General features: G+C 33.5%; 1 protein-coding gene across 1 annotated transcript in view; it reads right to left on the bottom strand.

Annotated features, from left to right (window-relative positions):
- Positions 1–20879, bottom strand: part of ift172 (intraflagellar transport 172) — a 38426-nt gene that overhangs the window by 8178 nt on the left and 9369 nt on the right. Inside the window, exons 17-38 of the mRNA XM_051138846.1 lie at positions 20514–20650; positions 20059–20166; positions 17116–17200; positions 16911–17003; positions 16206–16283; positions 15334–15582; positions 15075–15153; positions 14813–14933; positions 13964–14108; positions 13753–13842; positions 13260–13357; positions 12133–12268; positions 11861–11977; positions 11204–11346; positions 10408–10501; positions 9722–9786; positions 8995–9175; positions 7431–7528; positions 6268–6397; positions 3543–3641; positions 3082–3191; positions 2656–2719 (exon numbers count right to left, since the gene is read on the bottom strand). Of these exons, the coding sequence (XP_050994803.1) occupies positions 2656–2719; positions 3082–3191; positions 3543–3641; positions 6268–6397; positions 7431–7528; positions 8995–9175; positions 9722–9786; positions 10408–10501; positions 11204–11346; positions 11861–11977; positions 12133–12268; positions 13260–13357; positions 13753–13842; positions 13964–14108; positions 14813–14933; positions 15075–15153; positions 15334–15582; positions 16206–16283; positions 16911–17003; positions 17116–17200; positions 20059–20166; positions 20514–20650 (2520 nt within the window). The remainder of the gene's footprint in view (positions 1–2655; positions 2720–3081; positions 3192–3542; positions 3642–6267; positions 6398–7430; positions 7529–8994; positions 9176–9721; positions 9787–10407; positions 10502–11203; positions 11347–11860; positions 11978–12132; positions 12269–13259; positions 13358–13752; positions 13843–13963; positions 14109–14812; positions 14934–15074; positions 15154–15333; positions 15583–16205; positions 16284–16910; positions 17004–17115; positions 17201–20058; positions 20167–20513; positions 20651–20879) is intronic.

The raw sequence follows: 20879 nt of genomic DNA, 5'->3' as shown, positions 1-20879 counted from the left end.
ATTTTATATTTTATATTATTATTATTATATTCTATAATGAATGAATACTGAATGAAAAATAAAGGAAATCTAACATGACAAATTAGGATTTAAAATAATTCAAACTATTCCTAAAAATATAAATTAACTAAATATATAAAATATATTATATGAAATATAAATGATCATATAATTATAATTAAAAGTATAAAATATATTAATATTAATAATATAAAAATAAAACATGTTATTTATTTTAATAAATATAATAACCATGACAATTAATAATAAGAAAAAGATGAATGATTGAATATTGAAAAACAAAAAAAATAAAATAAAATAAAGGAAAACTATTAGGACAAATTAGGTTTTAAAATTAAAACTACTAATAACTTAAATTATTCAAATTAAATGAGTTAAGAAAAAAATAATAATTTAATAATAAAAATATAAAAAATAATAAATAATTACATTAATCATAACAATTACAATCATTTTTAGTATTAGCATCAGTATTTTTAGTAATATTAAGCCTTTAAAACAGCTTCTCATGGCTTTAACGTACAGTCAAAAAGGTTTAAAAAAAAAACTTTTCATTCACATACAATATATAGCACATTCTTGACTGGCTATATTTGATTATGTAAGTGTACATTGAACCACTTTCCTTGTTAACATTCTGTCTTTCTTTGCAATAAAAAGCCCTGACCTGCATCATTCCTTGACTGTAACCAAACAGCCAGTGAAGCACTGCAATGAGAGGCGAGCGTTCACATCAATTTGGTGACTCATATCTGTTATTCTAAATTGAATCAAGCCAATTGTCTCCATTTTTCTCTCCTCTCAACAATAACTGAAAACAATGAAGTTCCAGAGCGGAGGAGCTGCTGTCTGCGGTGTTATGTTACGCTCATTTAATGCATTCTTTAACCTCAACCTCCATTGCTAGGAAATAGATTTTATTTGTTCGAACTTAAACAGGATTCTGACAGCTAGCAGTTCCCTGACATTTTGAGCCATACTACTCAAGTGGGCGGCACGAGTTCGATTAACAATCCTGTCCCCTTTCACTCTCCCAAGGAGGTCTACAATACCTGGAGAAAGCTATCTGCTAGTATTCTCATTTATGTCAATGGCAACTATCCTGAGTTGTGATGTCAGAAGCAGCAGGCGGGGAAAAATAAGTCAATTTCATGCTTTTAGGAGTCCTCCAAAAAAAAATCAGCCATTGATAAAACATTACTACAATATAGCTATATATTCAGACTTATATGCTGCTTGCATATAAGTCATTATTTTTTGGTTTAATTAAAAAAATGTTTTTTTTTTTGTTTGTTTGTTTAATTAAAAATAAATATACAAAAATATATATTAATGCTAAAAATATAAAAATAAACCATGATAATTATATTTTTAAATATAAAAAATATCCATGACAATTAATGATAATAACAAGAAGAAGAATGATTGAATACTGAACGAAAAATGAAACAATAAAAGGAAAACTATTAGGCCAACATTAGGATTAAAAAAAAATAAAAATTACTGATAATTAAATTGATTCAAATTAAATTAAAAGTTAATTAAAATTGAATAATTTTCTAATAAACATAAAAATAATTATGTGATAAATAATTATGTTAATCATAACAATGACTGTAATTGTTATTAGTATTATCATTATTTTTATTAATAATAATAATAATAATAATAATAATATGCCTTTAAAACAGGCCTATTGCTTTAACATACAAACATTTCTACAATATAATGATATTTATATTTATATTCTGCTTGCAATACGCTAATAAATGCAAGTTACTTAAATAAAATTGTGATTCATAAAATTGTGTCTCTATTTTAGTCATTATTTTTTGGTTTAATTTAAAAAAGGTTTTTATTAAAAATAAATAAACAAAATATATATTAATATTAAAATAACATAAACCATGTTAATTATATTTATAAATATAATAAATAAGCATGACAATTAAAAATACTAATAATAATAAGAATGATTGAATACTAAAAAACAAAAAAATAAAAGAAAAACTATTAGGACAAATTAGGATAAAAAAATAAAACTACTAATAATTAAATTAAATCAATTTAAATTAACTAACTAAAATGTATGAATAATTTACTAATAAACATTAAAAATACTATAAATAATAAATATTCATGTTAATCATAACAATGACAATGGTGACAATGACAATGTAATTATTATTAGTATTATCATTATTAATAATAATAATAAGCCTTTGAAAGCTTCTCAATGATACATTTTATATGCTGATTGTAATACACAATACAGTTACTAAAATAAAATTGTGATTTAAAAAAAAGCTCTAGTTCAGTCAATAATAAAACAAGTTTTTTTTTGTTTCATTAAAAATAAATAAAATTTTAAATTTAAATTAAAAGTAAAATAATTTAAAAATAAACAAAAAATAAAAAGTTCAGTTGTGTATTATCGCTAGTGTAGCACTGTTAAAATATGATTTATTTTATTTTATTATATATCTACATTTAATGCTAAGCTTTTAATTCCATTATGGTGTAGTTCCAGCATCTACCACCAGGCTAACTGGCCACAGCTAAGCAGTCCTCTTGGTAATATCTCTATTAATAAAAGTGGAAAAAAGAGAAATTAATTTGATAAGGTGAACTTACAGAGTCAACTTTGCCTTGATTTTTCAGGTGCTCTTTGTAGCGTCTGTCCACATATTCCTCCAGCCTGTGAAGGAAGGAAATATCACAAAACCTCAATATCGGCAAACTCTTAAAGTGAATGACGTCACGGTTTTCGCAACAAGACATAAATATTTATTCTACACCAGTCAATCTTTTAAAAATACACTTCATGCACAACCGGAAAGCATTTAGACTTGATTCCTAAACCTATTTTTCCATCCGTAAATAAAAGACAGTCATAGATAAACTGCGAAGGCCATCTGCACCTCTTTGGCCTTGTGCTGTCGTGCACTTCATTTGTTGCACTGAGTGATTTTTCTGACAGCGAGAGAGTGATTTCACTGCCTGCCTCTCGCATTGTTGGCTGTAGCGTTGTTAGGGGCGACCAGTCTGCTAAGGGCTCACCTTGGATCGAGCTCCTTGGCCACTCTTTTAGCTTTGTTCCATTCTTCTCCCTCAATGAATGCATCTATGGCGTTCTTAATGAGGTCCAGGTTGAGGTAGAGCTCAGCAGCCTGAAAAAAAAACAAAAAAACATTTTGTATCTCAATAGGTCCATGGCTCGAGGACGCAGAAGAATAGATGGAAGTCTGTGAGCTTTTTGTGCGGTCACATTGCTTTTGTGTCATATACTAAATATACACTCGCACACATGGGCACAGTGAAAGCACCATTTCCTCTCGGTGTGCCGCTCTCAAAGCACAATACTTTGAAAGAATAAAAAGCTAGTATTTTGGGGGGATTTTTCAGTATTTGTGCACAAAATTGCACCTGTGAGGAAAATAAAAAACAAATGTCAATGTCAAATGGAGAGTTTTATATACTAAATGTGATTCCGCACATGAAAAAAAATTTAAGAAACATACCTCGTTGTACTTTCCGAGCTGAATCAGGCGTGGCCCGACGACCTGACTGACGTCCACAGCCTTGTCGTGAGATAAAAATTTAATGGCCAATTCTGCTGCCTGAAGGACATGAAAAGATGAGAAACCCTTTGTGAAAACTAAATGCAACAAAAATAATTACCTAGGAGCATAAAAACATTTTTCATGTTCAGATATTTCATGTCAACAGAGGACCTTTTTTCTTAAATTAATCATTCTTTAGTCTAATATAATGCTTTGCCGACTGGGCAAAAAAAGATTTTTGCAAGACCTTCAAGCTAAATAATAAACTTAAACACTCACACACACAGAAAATATTAATCAGTAAAAATTTATAAGGGATGCAGATGAAAATGCAATGTCTAGTCTTAAATTCACATGTGAACCTCTGTCAAAGAGGCGTCTTTGTTAAATAAAAACTTTAGTAAAATGCAAATAAGTATAACTTAACATATGCATTTACATTTAGTCATTTAGCAGACGCTTTTATCCAAAGCGACTTTTTTAATTATATAATAAATGAAACAAAAAAATTAGATAGAACAGAAAAACAATAGAGAAAGCTAGTGTGTTTAAAGAAATCAAGCAGTTAGAAAACTAACAGAGTTGCAGTCTAGAATCAAGTGTTTTTTAAAACAAACAAACAAAAGAAAACAAATGTATAAAATAGAATTATAATATATAGTGCTAGGGTCAAACAAAGATGGAAGAGATGTGTTTTTAGTCATTTCTTGAAGAAGGAAATCATTTAATCTATAATTTATAATTTCAAATATAATTGTTTATATAAGTCAAGCTCTCTTGGTGTAATTTTTTTAAATATATATATATATTATTACCTTTATTAATATTATTATTTTGCCTTAATAATAATAATAACTAACGTCTTAAGATATGGGCAAAAATATTTTTTTAATTATCGCGAACAAAATTTTTCAGTCAATAACAATAATTATCACAATAAATTTTAAATCTTTATATTTTCAAGGGATTTTTGGTCCTAAGTGAAAGCTGTACAAATTAAACTGTTAATTGTTTTTTAACTACTCTTTACGGTCAGAACATGACAAACACTTTACGCTTTTGAATTCTTTAAACTTTTCCAGTCATTTTTCCTTAAAGGAGTAGTTCACTTCCAGATCAAAAATTTACAGATAATTAACTCACCCCCTTGTCATCCAAGATGTTGATGTCTTTCTTTCTTCAGGATTTCTCTCGATATAGTGGACTTCTATAGTGCCAGTGAGTTTGATCTTCCAAAATGCAGTTTAAGTGCAGCTTCCAAATGATTCCAACAGAGGAATACGGGTCTTATCTAGCGAAACGATTGGTTATTTTTTTTGAAAATGTCCAATTTATATACTTTTTAACCTCAAATGCTCATCTTGTCTAGCTTTGCGTGGACTCTGTGTATTCTGGTTCATGACAGTTAGGGTATGTTGAAAAACTCCCATCTCATTTTCTTCTCCAACTTCAAAATCATCCTACATCGCTGTTTTATACTTTTTTTTGTAAAGAGCGTTTGATCTTCTTTGCATGTTCACTTTGTAAACACTGGGTCGGTACTTCTGCAGCGATACAGGATGATTTTGAAGTTGGAGGACCCATTGAGATGGGAGTTTTTCGACCTACCCTAACTGTCTTGAACCGGAATACACAGAGTTCACGCAGAGCTAGACAAGACGAGCATTTGAGGTTAAAAAATAATTCAATTGTCTTTTTTCTTTAGAAAATAACTGATCGTTTCACCAGATAAGGCCCTCCTTCCTCGACTGGGATCGTTTAGAGCCCTTTGAAGCTGCACTGAATCTGCATTTTGGACGTTCAAAATCAGGGGCACCATTAAAGTCCAGTATATGGAGAAAAATCCTGAAAAGTTTTCCTCAAAAAACATAATTTCTTTACAACTGAAGAAAGAAAGACAAGGACATCTTGGATAACAAGGGGGTGAGTACATGATCTGTAAATATTTGTTCCAGAAGTGAATTTCTCCTTTACAAACGTCCAGAAAAACTCACACACAAGCAAGACAAATATAATAGAAAAGTCGCAATGTCTCGACTTAAAAAAAAAATTCCAAGAGTCTGAGCCATTCTTATGTGTACAGGTAAGCTATTCCACAAATTAGGTGCCACCATTGAAAAAAACTCGGTCACCTTTATTTTCTTAACCTGGCTCTTGGAACATCAAGGAGCACCTGATTGGACGACCTCAGTGCTTTAACAGGAGTGTGGACATGTAAAAGCTCTGATAAATAAGCAGGCGCCAATCATTTAAAATCTTCAAAACAAACAATAAAAATTAAATCAATCCTGAAGCAGACAGGAAGCCAGTGAAGTGAAGCTAAGACTGGTTTTATCACCCGGCCCTAAGGTGCAGTAACATTAACAAAATTTTGCAGACAAAAAAAGACCAATTGTCTACTGTCAATAGTGTGGCAATGTATGAAGCACCGCTCACACAGAAGTTTTTTTCAAACCAAGTGGCTTTCTATTCATAAAGTAAAATTGCATGACCAACGGAACCCGATGCAAACTTCCCGGTGGATTTCTACTGAAATTTATTGGATTTTGGACTTGAAAATTCACTGAACTTGCTAAAACATTCCTAAAATAATAACGGATCGAAAAATTTAATAAAAAAAAATTTACTAAACAACAATATTCTTTATAAAGAGGACATTGTGACTGGTGAGTCTGGACCTTACCTTCATCCAACACTTCATCAGCAAGTCCATGTTAGACGAGTCCTTCACTTTCAGATAGCAGTCGACAGCTCTGGCATACTCGCCTGTCTGTTCCCACTCCTGAGCCTGCTCAACCATACCTTCCACACCCCTGTAAACACACACACAAATACATTTATTTCTTATGGACTTGTACAACAAAATTTACCATTTCCTGCTTTCCTTCCACCACTAGTGACGTCATACCACTCATGAGAGGAAAAAAAGGAAAAAGCAGTAAGTATTACCATTTATTAGTGCTGGCTAAATAGTTTGCAGTTCATTTTACTGTGAGAGTTTTGAATAAAGACTTAAAACCCCTATTTATTAAAGGTGTTCAGACTTGCCTACTTCAAATCTTGAGATGACCTGGTGGTTAATGACCGTGAAAGCTACATGAAAAACCTTCAGCTTTAAAAAAAAAATTAGTACCATGTTTTGTGTGCTTTAATGTTTAAAAATGAAGGTTTTAAAACTGCACAAAGTGAACTGAATTCCACAGCTGTGAATGCAAGCACTCAACCACTTCCTGCTTCATACTACTGTAAAAAGATTCAGTGCAATGGACAGGCAAAACAAAGCCACATGGCTGAAGAAATTCACATCATACACCTCTGCCTTTGGAAAGAGATAAACACCTTTGAGATCCTAAAGTGACCAGCAGAGTCAGTTATGAAGCCTACATGGCAAGAAAGTTCAGACTCTTGATTGAAAATAGGTTAATGATACAAGAAGCCTATATTACTGCTGAGTGGGCCTTGAACTGACTATGCAAAATGTTTCTCCTTTTCTTCCCAAGGAAGACAGTGAAGACGGCTTTGATGTTTTCCCACAAGTCATTAAAAATAGGAAAATTATCAGTGGAGACGGATTTGCTGCGTGTCTGCGCGTTAATGAGCTGCTCATTATGGATTTAATTTAGGATAAAAAGCTGCCATGTTCTAATAAAGGAGGGAAGCCAAGCAACGAAAAGAGGATCCGAATGTAGTTCAGAGCTGCTAGTTTTTCCGCACAACTGCAGAGCCCTAGTTTCTGAAGAACAATAAACAAGGGAGGATTTTCTGAAATAGCAAATGAGACACATATGAAAGTAAGGCGGGAAAAAAGACACAGATAGTAGAGGAGTTAAAAGAGAGTTCTTTTACCAGTTGCCCTCGCTTTCATATTCCTTTTGAAGGACGCTCAGCTTGCTGGGCAAATAGTCTTTACAGATCCGCATTGCATCAGTCCACATCCCAGCGTCCTGGATAAGAAAAATATGGTTCTTCAAAGCCTGCATAACCTTATATTCATATTTAGCTAATGAGAAGAAATCTTACAGTTGTTCATACAAAAAGTTTTATATGCAAATTAACAATTTATTAAAATATAATGGTGATCAATTTTACAGTCTTTAGCTGTTGGCTTTATTCTTGTCATGATTTAAAGTTGTAATCATTTTAAATTTTTTATTTACAATTTAACATGCTAATTCAGTTCAATTACACTAGCAGTCAAAAGTTTTTTTATGTTTTTTAAAGAAGTCTCTTTAGCTCATCAAGCCTACATTTATTTCATCCAAAGTACAGCAAAAACAGTAAAATTTTGAAATATTTTTACTATTTAAAACAACTTTTTTTATTTGAATATATTTTAAAATGTAATTTATTTCTGTGATGTCAAAGCTACATTTTTAGCATCATTACTCCAGTCACATGATCCTTCAGAAATCATTCTAATACTCTGATTTGCAGCTCAAATATGTTTATTATTATTATTATTTTGTTGAAAACAGCTTAGTAGAATTTTTTCAGGTTCCTTGGATGAATAGAAAGTTTAGAAGAACAGCATTTATCTGAAACAGAAATCTTTTGTAACGTTATAAATGTCTTTATCATCACTTGGTAAACAAAAGTATTAATTTCTATAATTTCTTCTTCTATAATTATACATACTCCAATCTTTTGAATGGTATAGTGTACAGTGTTTAAAAAGCTTTTTTATTTTAGATAAATGCTGATCTTTGGATCTTTCTATTCATCAAAGAATCCTGAAAAAATGTACTCAGCTAAATATTTATTATTTAAATATTTAAATACTGCTAATAATAGCAATAAAAAATGTTTCTTGAACAACAAATCAGCATATTAGAATGATTTCTGAAGGATCATGTGACACTGAAGGGTGGAGTAATGATGCTGAAAATTTAGCTTTGATCACATGAATAAATTATATTTTAATATTTTAATATAATAATTAAAATAGAAAACTGTTATCTTAAAAAGTAAAAATTTGCTAAAAATATTTACTTTTTTGCTGCACTTTGGATCAAATAAATGTAGGCTTGGTGAGCAGAGGAGACTTCTTTAAAAAAAAGTAAACTTTTGACTGGTAATGTATGTAAAAGTTAAAATTAATTATGCAAAAAAAATCTGGAAGGGATTTTTCTAAAAAGAAAAACAATGAAAATTGAATAATAAGAAAAAAAAAAATCAGTGATTGTGAACAGTGAGTTTGGAAGGGTTTTAAGTTTTAAGTTTAAAGTCAGATAAAATGCCATTAAAAACCTCACAAATTATTTAAAAACATCTCCTTTTGTGTTTGACCCAAATCACATGGATTTAGAACAACATGAAGCTAAAGCAAATAGGATTTTTGGGTGAACTATCCATTAAACATTTGGTAAAACTTTCATTGTCTATGTACAGATTGTGCTTTAAGGACTCTTACTTTGTAGTATTTAATAGCTAGCTCTGGCCTTTGGGCCCTGAGCAGGAAGGCCTCAGCTTTTTGGAATTCCTTCTGGTCAAAACAGAACTTGGCCTGGCTCACTAGAATATCTGCCACACTTTCCGGATCATGAGCCTCTGCCACTCTCTGGGCATTACTCCAGTCCTTGTTATGGACGTGCCTGCAATAGAAATAGTGTCACGATCACGCACATGTTAAAAATCATTTTTATAAATTCTATGATAAAATGTATATACAATGACCACATAATAAATCCTCAAATCCTCAAAACAAGATTAATTAACTTGCATGGGACAAAATTATAATAGTAGAATAGGCAAAAATTTCCGTAGGGCAATGTTTTTTAGTTCCTTTTTCTGATTTCATTGTTTTTTTTAAGCATAAGCTTTAGTAATGTTTGTTTATACTACCAAATGAAAAATAAGATCATTAACAATATGATTTCTTGGTGTCATCACATCATCTTTAGCTCACTGCCACTGTAGCAGCAAAGCGGTAGCGTACCATACCATCATGAGATCTGCAAATCAAACACGCTCAATCCCAGTGCCACCTGCTTCCAGATACTCATTGCTTTTAATGTGAGAAACTGCATGAAATCTACCAGTAATCTATGGACACAAAAAGTTCTGAAGTGCTGCAATCCCCCCTATAGAGTGGTCTCTGTATTCTGGGGTAGGAAAGTGTGATATAAAAGCTCACTCACATTAACACAGCCTCCTTGGGTTTTCCGGCTTTGATGAACTCAGTCTCAGCCTCATTGAATTTGCCCTTAAAAGTTTAAAATTACAATTATGCTGTGCACAATGCAATCATTAACAACGAGAATAATAAACTTTTAATAAGAATACGATTAAAAATCATGTAGGTCTGTCTTAGAGTAAGTGTAGTATGAGTGTAGAGTAATATGTCATAATAACAACATTTTCAAAATGTCATAGCTTTAGACTGCTTTAATTACATATTTGTGCAGTCAGAATTTTTTTTTTTGGCCCACTAGCTACATTGGCTAGAGATTGACAAATATTTTTACCAGCAAGTTTTTGCCAATATTTTTAAAATATTTTTTATTTCATAAAATTATATTGTTATATAAAATATTACATTTATTTATAATTATTATTTGTATTTATATTGATTATATTCATTCAAATAAGCCTGAAGAAAAAATACAAAAGCAGTAAATATTCACACTGGAGTCTGCATTATAAAGACCAAATCAGACATGAAGAGTGAAAAAACTCCAGTATAATTTGTATGCACAGCCCCGACCTTGAAAGTGGACCATTTTAGTTTTCTTTGTCTATTTCACATTCATACTCGCTTTTGGCTGGAGCCACAGACATTAAAAGTGTAGAAAAAAAGGAATAATTTCTCCCCAGTCAGTAATACCTGGTCCTCGAGGAACATGGCATTTTTGAGATGAATATCAGGAATCTTCTGTTTCATGGCGAGTCGGGCCAACTCAAAGGCAAAGTCGAATGCACTAAAGAAGACAAAAAAGTTTTGTTGTGAAGTAAATAAAGGCAGATTTTACTATTGCATTGGTTAATTGTTGTTTGCATGCACCAATTATACATGAAAAGAGAAGGACACTATTAAAGAGATAGCTCACCCAAAAATGTAAATTCTGTCATTAATGACTCACCTTGATGTTGCACCAAACCCGTAACACCCTCGTTCATCTTCAGAACACAAAGATATTTTTGATGAAATCTGAGAGCTTTCTGACCCTGCATAAACAGCAACGCAACTACCATGTTCAAGGCCCAGAAAAGTAGTAAAGACACCATTAAAACTGTCCATATGACATCAGTGGTTATGAACGTTATGAAGCTATGAGAATACTTTCTAGGAGCAAAAAAAACAAAAATAACGACTTTATTCAACAATCTCTTCTCTTCCATGAAAGTCTTTGACGTGTATTCATGAGAGAACCACAAGGTATACATGTATTTTATTTTAACGACATCCTTACTACCTTTTTGGGCCTTAAACGTGTCAGTTGCGTTGCTGTCTATGCAGGAAAGAAAGCTCTCGGATTTCATCAAAAATATCTTAATTTGTATTCTGAAGATGAATGAAGGTCTTGTTTGTAACAACATAAAGGTGAGTAATTAATGACAGAATTTTCATTTTTGGGTGAACTATCCCTTTAAATCCTAACACTGACTTGGCAGAAACTTACTAGTTATCAGCTGCAAAGTCAATGGCATTCTCCAGAAAGCCAAACTTGTTGAGCAGCTTAACTGCTGCCTCTCCTCCAAGACTTTTTGCCCACAGATAGGCCACTTGCTTATGGGCACTGGCTCCTCCATGAGTTTTCGCTATCTGTTGCAAAGACACGAAGAGGAACACTGAATCTTTAAAACTCTATGTTCTACATGTGACCCCAGGCCACAAAACCAGTTATAAGAGTCTATTTTTGGAAATTGAGATGTATACATTATCTGGAAGCTGAATAAATAAGCTTTTCATGGATGTATGGTTTGTTAGGATAGGACAATATTTGGTCGAGATACATTTGAAAAAAACTGGAATCTGAGGGTGCAAAAAATCTAAATATTGAGAAAATCACCTTTAGAGTTGTCCAAATGAAGTTCTTAGCAATGCATATTAATAATCAAAAATTACATTTTGATATATATATATGGTAGGAAATTTACAAAATATCTTCATAGAACTTGGTCTTTACTTAATGATTTTTAGCATAATTTTGACCCATATAATGTATTTTTGGCTATTGCTAAATATACCCGTGTGACTTAAGACTGGTTTTGTGATCCAGGGTCACAAATCATATCAATTCAAGTGTCTTATAAGACCATGTAGTGTGCACACACACCCGATAAGCTTCTTCCCACATATCACTGACTCTGTACATGTTTACGGCAGCTTTCCAGTCCTGACCCTCTAGGTAGTGATACTCCGCTTCCTGAAACCTGGATTCAGCCTCTAGCTCCTGTGATAAACACAGCACACAGCACTCAGACCATGTGAAGGATCTACTGTGCAATAACAAGACAAAACTGCACCACAGGAGATTTGGGTCAAATGTGTTTTAGAACAAAATGTGAATAGGAAGAATAAAAGAATGATACAAATGTTCTCTTGAACCTTGGCCAGGTGAATGTGCGTTTCCTGCAGCAGGTCTTTGTGATGAACAGCAACTAAACGGATCATGTCGTCGTACATTTTGTTCTTTTTGTACATGGTGATGGCCAAGTCCGGTTCATCTACTGTGGTAAAAAGCCTAAAGAGAGAGGTTGCAGAAGTTCACTTGCAGAATAAAAATTTCCTGATTATTTACTCACCCCCATGTCATCCAAGACGTTCATGTCTTTTTTTCTTCAGTCGAAAAAAATTAAGGTTTTTCAGGAAATATTCCAGGATCTTTTCTCCATATAGTGGATTTCAATGGAAGCCAATGGGTTGAAGGTCCAAATTGCAGTTCCAATGCAGCCTCAAAGGTGAGGAATAAGGGTTTTATCTAGCAAAACAATCTGTCATTTTCTAAAAAAAAAAATAAAAATGTATATACTTTTTAACCACAAATGGTCATCTTGCACTAGCTCGACTTCACGCGCTACATAGTCACATTGGAAAGGCGGAAGTACTGACCCAATGTTTACAAAAAAAAAACGTGCAAAGAAAATCAACCGGCCTTTACAAAGAAAAAAGCAAAAATAATGATGTTGGACAATTTTGAAGTTGGAAGAGAAAAGGAGATTGAGTTTGTCACACTACCCTACCTTTTTGAACCAAAGTACGTTAACTTGATTACATAATGCGTGAAGTTGCGGAAGCGCATCACAAAGGTAGTGCAAGATGAGCATTTGTGGTTAAAAAGTATAGATTTTTTTTTTTTTTGAAAATTACCAATCGTTTCACCAGGTAAAATCCTCGGCTGGGATCGTGTGGAACCCTTTGAAGCTGCACTGAAACTGCAATTTGGACCTTTAACCCGTTGGCTCCCATTGAAGTCCATTATATGAAGAAAAATACTGGAATGTTTTCCTCAAAAACCTTCATTTCTTTTTGACTGAAGGAAAAAAAGAAAGACACAAACATCTTGGATGACATGGGAGATTATCAGGATTTTTTTCTTTAGCAATTTATGGGAACTAATCCTTAAATTTTAAATGTGCTTCAAATGTGACTGAAACCTCAAACATGTTCATAACCCAGTCAAAAACAAAGGTCAGATTAGAAAAACAACAGTGTGTGTATGCGTATGTTTTCACCTTTCGGCTTCTTTGTACTTCCCCTCTTTCTCTAACTCTTGTGCTCTGCTGATGTAGAGGGCAGACACATCCTCTTGTGACATGCACTTCACAGCAAGCTGTGTAGAAGACGGACAAAGAGAACAAGAGATGGGAATGGAATGATACATAATAATTAAAATGTAAATTGTTGATGATTAGTAATAATTAAAATGTAAATTGTTCATGATTTGAATGAAGAAAAAAACAACTGCAGTTGTGTTCTCAGCTTCCATCCATCCAATTTATAATTACTACTACACACTGATTTATTAGCATGTTGCTATGCAATTGCTAGAGTGTTTTTTTGTGGTTGCTAGGCGGTTGCATATTGGCCAAATCCAAAAGTAAATCCAAAAGTAAATCTGAGAGACATACGGCATTTAATCATACACCAAAAAACTGGCACTAAACATACAGCTATTATTAATGAATGTATAATTTATCAATATCTTATGCACAATGTGACACTGACCTTATGAGCTTGCTCCCATCGCCCAGCCTGAGTGTACATATCTATAGCGTCTTTGGTATGATCACCCTTCACAAATAGGCGTTCTGCCACCTGCAGTTAAGAGAAATTACATTAGCCAACAAAGATTTAAACCCAGATCATATTTTTAGAAATGTGAGACCATTTGTTAATATTTGACAGCTGAAATGTTTTTTTTTTGTTTTTTTTCTACCTCAAACTCCTGTACAGAAGCATAGTGCTGAGCTATTTTCAGGTAATATTTGGCAGAAGTTTTGTCCTCCTGTAGCTCCAATATGTGCAATGCTTTCTTCCACTGGCGTGCTGCGATCGCTGCCTCTATGGCCTTGGTGGAACGTCTTTAACGGAGGAAATGACAAAGTCAGGTAAGGACAAATAAAACGACAAAATAAAATTAAAACATGGCATTAAAAGTATAAAAGTTTGGGGTCAGTAATATACTTTAATGCCTTTGAAAGAAGTCTCTGCATTTATTTGATCAAAAATATAGAAGCAGTAATACTGGTAAATATTACAATTTAAGATATTTTATAGACAATTTAATATACTTTATTTCTATTTGCAATTTATTTCTGCGATGGTAAAGCTGAATTTTCAGCATCATTACTCCAGTATTCAGCGTCACGTGATCATTCAGAAACCATTATAATATGCTCATTTGGTACTCAAGAAACATTTATTATAATTATCACAGTTGAAATCAGTTGTGCTGCTGCTGATTGTTTTGTGAAAAATGTGATTTTTTTGGACTCCGTTGAATAAGTTCAAAAAAATTTATATGAGATAGAAATCTTTTGTAACATTCCAAATGTTCAAAAGAACATTCAAAAGAACAGCAATCATTCTGCAACATCTTTTGTAGCATAATGAATGTTTTTACTGTCACTTTCGATCAATATAATGCATCCTCGCTGAATAAAATGAAACTTACGATCAGTGGTGTATAGGCAATGAAGTAAAAACAAAATTGAAAATGTTTTTTTTTCTATTTTCTAACTATAATAGTCCTGATCTATAGAGATTTGTTACTTTAGAAACTCACCCGGCTTCTATGTAATGGTTGATAGCAGCATCCATTTGTTTCTGCTGCACTAGGTAGTCACCCCACACTTCCTCCAGCCTTACAACTTCTGCAGGAAAGGCAACGCGAGCCAGATCCACCGCTGTGGAAGCACAATGCAATCAGCAGAGGTCAATGAAGGCAATGCATCTATAACTCTGATGCTTTGCATTACAACCACTGACTTATTGTTCCAACTGTAATGTAACACCCTATTCTGATTGATCTTGCCAGGTAGGCTCACCTTTCTTAAAAGCATTTCCTTTGCGGTAGCACTCCAAGGCTCTCTGATTATTTCTTGTCCTTTCAAACAGGTCGCCTGCCTGTTGAGTTTAATAATAGTTAAAATAATGAACAATTAGAAGTAAAACAACTTCTCTTTCAAATCTGTGAAACGATACCAGTGCGAATGGTTCTGCCAATCATTTGAAAGTTATGAATGTATGGAAGTTAACAGTTGTCATCTTGTCAAGCCACATACCGCCGTCGCAGGTCAAACTCACCCTCTCATAAAACTCTCCTTTGATGAGTGCAGCAGTAATGCGGCTGATGATGTCATGGCTTGCTAAGAGCTCGTCTCTGCTCATGGCTAGCCAGGCCGCTTTGGCAGGAAGTCCTGCTTTCAGATAGAGGTTAACAGCACCAGTGAAGTCTCCTTCGTTCTCCTTCACCTCACCGGCTTTCTCATTCTGATTGGTCTCCATTAGGTAAGAATAGTAACTGCGTCTCAAGTTGTCTAACTCTGGGTGGCCCTTCAAGGGGTAAACACATTTAATATTAGCAAAAAGCTGATTTTGCAGCCTCACAGACAGCTGCTATATGCAAATAATATAAAATGCATAACCATATCATTGTGCATATTTAAGGTAGCAACATAAAAAGGCTTATCAGCTTTTATAAGGGATGAGAAAATAGTGTGGGAACATGGTTAACATAAGTTATGTGATATGCCTTCATCCTCAAAAAAACATGAATAACACTTCACAAGTTTAATGAAAATATGACCAAGACGATGGAATCACTCAAACATGTTTTATGCAGTGAATTTTTGACTGCTGACAACATGAAACCATCAAAATTCAAGAGTCATTCAGAATCCAGATAATCGATTTTGTATACTGTTGCAGTTTATGGTATTATTGCAATGGTAGGAATGGATAATAGTAAATTGCAATATTCGATTTTTAAAGACATTTTGTTTACTTGTGTACAATAAATAGTTCTATAGTTCTGGTTCAATGTTGGATCACTACTTGAGTTCCAATGTATCTAGGCAAGACCTGTTGAGAACCCCTGTTTTAGGCTAAATAAGACAACAAAATTTGGACTGGAGGTTATGAATATTTATGATATTGTATGTAAAAACAGATATTACCTTCGCCTCTGCCACTGCAATACATTCATCCCACATGTGAATCTCCTGGTACATTTCCATCACTTCATCCACCGCATTCTGCAGAGTTATAGTAATATTTCTCACAGCAATCGAGATATAACCATGTCAGCTCTTTTGCTCCCACGTATGAACTGTCCAAATGTGATTTTTTTAAACTCAATTGCCAAATAGATTAAAAAAAAAAAAAAAAAAAAAAAAAAAAACTGTGGAAAATACTTTTTTAGAGATCAATTAATAATGATTATTTTATTAATTATTTTTTAATTTAAATTTGTAGTTTTTACTTATTTTATTGTTAAATGTAACATTTATTTAATTTTTAAACATGAATTAAATAAACAGTTTTAAAACATGTCTGTTTATTTTTTGTTCATTTATTTGAATTTGAATTTAATACACTGGTAATTGTACTTTTAAAGAGATAGTTCAGCCAAAAATAAAATTTCTGTCATTAATTGCTCACCCTCGTGTCATTCCAAACCAATAAGACACAAATTAAGATATTTTTAATGAAATACAAGAGCTTCCTGACCCTGCATAGACAGTACTACCACATACAAGGCTCAGAAATGTAGTAAGGACATAATCATGAGGGTGAGTAATTAATGACAGAATTTTCATTTTTGGGTAAACTATCCCTTTAAGTGGCACTCCTACTTGCTACCATCAGAAACTATTCTTTACCTGTTCCATGTAATACATCTCTGCAAGCTTAAAGTTCTTATCCAGCATGGCCAGTCGTGCTTTCACCTGGTAGTGGTCTGTACCATCACCACCCTACAGGACAGAATATCACATTTAAGTACAAGTACAACAATAAAAAATGTCCATTCTACAAGTGTAGACATGATATTAGAGTTGCTACAGGTTGAAGACCTGCACTACATACATATTCCTTTGAGACTGCATCTGCAATTTTGTTGGTCTCATTTAGGAATCGAGCTTTGGACACATCCCCAAGGGCTGCAAAACACCTGCAGGAAAACCCAACAGCATTTCAGAGGAGAAACAGCCAATAACATTACATGCAGTATCATTTCAAATTCAACCACAAATGCTGCAATAAGTCAGAGCATTTCGGCTGGATAGCACTGAACGGCCATGATCAGTTGTCAGAAAGAGTACCAGTCAATTCTTTCATTTGAATTCTCCTTCACGGTCAGACCACTTTTTGCTTTATGCAGATAAGCCTATATGTAACAAACCTATTCTGCATTATTAAAGCCCCTCAAATTTAAATTCCAGCTTCAACCCCTCTTAAAAATGCTTATACAGTGAAAGGAAAAATCTAAACATGCTTACTGCCTCCTACAGTGACTGGATGTCTTTTTAAGAGGACCTTTGGTGCTTAGTGCTAAAGCTTTTATCCTCCCGCACAAGCTCAGGTGAAGGGTTTTTTGCTCTTTTGCACCAGATTACACACATTTTTCTTTAGGCAGAATATTATCCGAGACACATTTCAGCATTTAAAGTGTAACACGCAGAGCAGCTGTCCAGAATAGCAGCTTTCTTTAAGGTTCATTTGACTAATGCTTTTACCATGCATTAAACGTTCACTGCTATATGCAAAACAGTGTTTCTTTCCTTAAATGGAAAAATTGCAGTTTTAAAGATAGTTTTGGGGTCTTTTCCTTTAGTACAATTCAGAATATATTAAAGAAGATTCATCATATATTTTTATTTTCATCTCCTGAGGTCAATTTTTAACTGACGGCATCCTTTTTTTTTGGGGGGGGATGAACTATTCCTTTAAGAATTCTATGAAAATGGCATTTTCACCAGTGAAATGAGTCAAATATGTTAAATATGGTTTTTAATTGTCCCAATAACAACCTTAATTTCCTTTTGACACACTGATGACATTTACATATGGGTGGTCGTGTGTTAATATATCAATTCACAGTCACTAAAGGTAGTTCTAGAAGAGGTATTTTTACAGATTAGTTTGAATAATTATTTTTGGGCAAGATATTTTGAGTACAGTGTGTCTACAGTAAACACTTTCATTTCAAATGATCAAGGATTATTACATATCCATGATATGACCCCTTTAAGAATGCATTTTTACTTTGCTGATTCAATGTGTTTATATTTAATCATGTAGTTCTTTTGTAGTGCCAATTAGATGCATATTAAGAACAAATAAAAATAAAAAGTGCAAAAAATAAATACAGCAATACTATTAATAGAATGAAAGAATCATTAAGAAAGAAATAGGATTGTGTTTATGTAATCATGTGAAAGGTGTTTTTTTCTATTGTCAGTATAAGGGCTTTAATAATATGTTTATTTGCCTGTGTCTGCACAGTCTTTGGATAGGTGTGTGTTGGTAAACAATAAAATAAAATATTCTTGAATGGGTTTCTTAAAGGAGCGGACCACTTCCACAACAAAGATTCACATATGATGTACTCACCACCTTGTCATCCAAGATGTTCATGTCTTTCTTGCTTCAGTCGTAAAGAAATTATGTTTTCTGAGGAAAACATTTCAGGATTTTTCTCCATATAATGGACTGCTATGGTGCCCCAATTTTGAACCTTCAAAATGCAATTTAAATGCGGCTTCAAACGATCCCAATGCGGTTGTAAATGATCCCAGACGAAAAAAATGGTCTTATCTAGATCGGTTATTTTCATAAAATAATGCAATTTATATCATTTTTAATGTCAAAGAAATGTTTTAATTAAAGTTTAACTGATTAGTTTTTAGCCCTTCAAATATCATAATATCAAAAAAACAAATTTAAGAATGTAAGAAATGTAAGTCATGTAAGAAATTTGTCACCTGTAATTGTAAGTATCCAAGCATTGAATGATATGACCCTATGTCAACTTTAAAACTGTCCTACTTGTATCTAAGGATGACGGCCTTTTGTAAAGTTTACAGGAGCGCTCCGCTTTTTTTGAAAATAGGCTAATTTTCCAACTCCCCTAGAGTTAAACAGTTGAGTTTTACCATTTTCAAATCCATTCTGCCGATCTCTGGGTCTGGTGGTAACATTTTTAGCATAGCTTAGCATAGATCATTGAATCAGATTAGACCGTTAGCATCTCGCTCAAAAATGTTTCAATATGTTTCCTATTTAAAACTTGACTCTTCTGTAGTTACATTGTGTACCAAGACTGATGGAAAATAAAAAGTCGCTATTTTCTAGACCAATATGTCTAGGAACTATACTCTCATTCCAGCGTAATAATCAAGGAAATTTGCTGCCGTATCATGGGTGCAACAGGTGCAATGATATTACGCAGCGCCTGAAAATAGTCTCCCTGTGCAAGTAGGTGGTCACATTGGTTATATGTTGATGGAAGTTTGCCTATTTTCAAGTGCTGTGTAATATCATTGCACCTGGAGAGACATATCGGTCTAGAAAATCGCAACTTTTCATTTTCCGTCAGTTTTAGTACACAATGTAATTACAGAAGAGTCAAGTTTTAAATAGGGAAAAGTTTAAAACTCTTTGGTCATTTTTGAGCGAGATGCTAACGGTCTAAGCATGATCTATGCTAAGCTATGCTAAAAGTGCTACCGCCAGACCCGGCGATCAGCTGAATGGTTTCAAAAACTGTAAAACTCAACTTAACTCTGGGGGAGTTGGAAAATGAGCCTATTTACAAAAAAAGTGGAGTGTTCCTTTAGTAGAGGAAGTTAAATAAAAAATGATGCTGAGATGATCTGTAAAGAAATTCAAAGAAACTACAAGACTTTTTAATTCCGTCATACTAGTTCCTAGTTGTCAAGGTTAGACACATGATTCGGTCGGCTATGCTGAAGTCATCGCAGCAGTAGCTGAGTCATAGAGGTGGGTGGACTGTCTTGCTTGTCTAACCTCTCAGCGATGTGGAGCTGCTGTGCCTCTAGGGAGAGTTTACTCAGAGTCTTCCACATGGCCTCTGTCTCTGCTGACATCTCCAGGGTCTCTAAGAATGCTGTAGCTCTGCGCACACACACATACATGTCACATACAAGTCCATCTATGAATAAGGATACTTACATAACTTAAAGGCATAGTTCACCCAAAAATTTAAATTCTGTCATCAGTTACTCACCCTCCTGTATGACTGTTTTACAGAACATAAAAGAAGATTTTTCGAAGAATGTATGTTCTATTGTATTAACAAAAACTTCTCTCTCATTTCTCAAATTATGTACTTCTTATGTTCCATGTAAATGACAGGAATTTTCATTTTTGGGTGAATTATCCTTTTAAGCAGCACAAGTATAAATGTGTGCTAATCCATGTTTATTGCAGGTGGCTGTGGTGTTTATTTTATTGTTTTATACCTGTAGTAGTCGCCATCATCAATGGCTGTGCCAAATTCAATCAGCCCTTCATCCAGAGTGTAGGAGACCGAATTAACCCCTTCAGTCACAATGACTTCAGTTTTGCCACTGGATCTCTCCAGGTCCACAATATCACCCTGTCACAACACAAACTCACAATTAAATTCACATTCGACTCAAACAAGAAACTGAAACAATAAGGAGCAAATTCATTAAAAGTATTTTAGCGAAACTTCTGCATCTTATTCACCTTCAGTCCATCATACCACATTATACCATAAGTTTTTCTATTGATGGCTGCAATAATTTGTTGAAATATGATTAAAATATGATTTCTCTCCATATAGTGGACTTCTATAGTGCCTG

The sequence above is a fragment of the Labeo rohita genome, chromosome 20 (assembly GCF_022985175.1).
Source record: "Labeo rohita strain BAU-BD-2019 chromosome 20, IGBB_LRoh.1.0, whole genome shotgun sequence".
In the NCBI taxonomy this organism is placed as follows: domain Eukaryota; kingdom Metazoa; phylum Chordata; class Actinopteri; order Cypriniformes; family Cyprinidae; genus Labeo; species Labeo rohita.
This window is presented reverse-complemented; position numbering and strand designations above follow the sequence as displayed.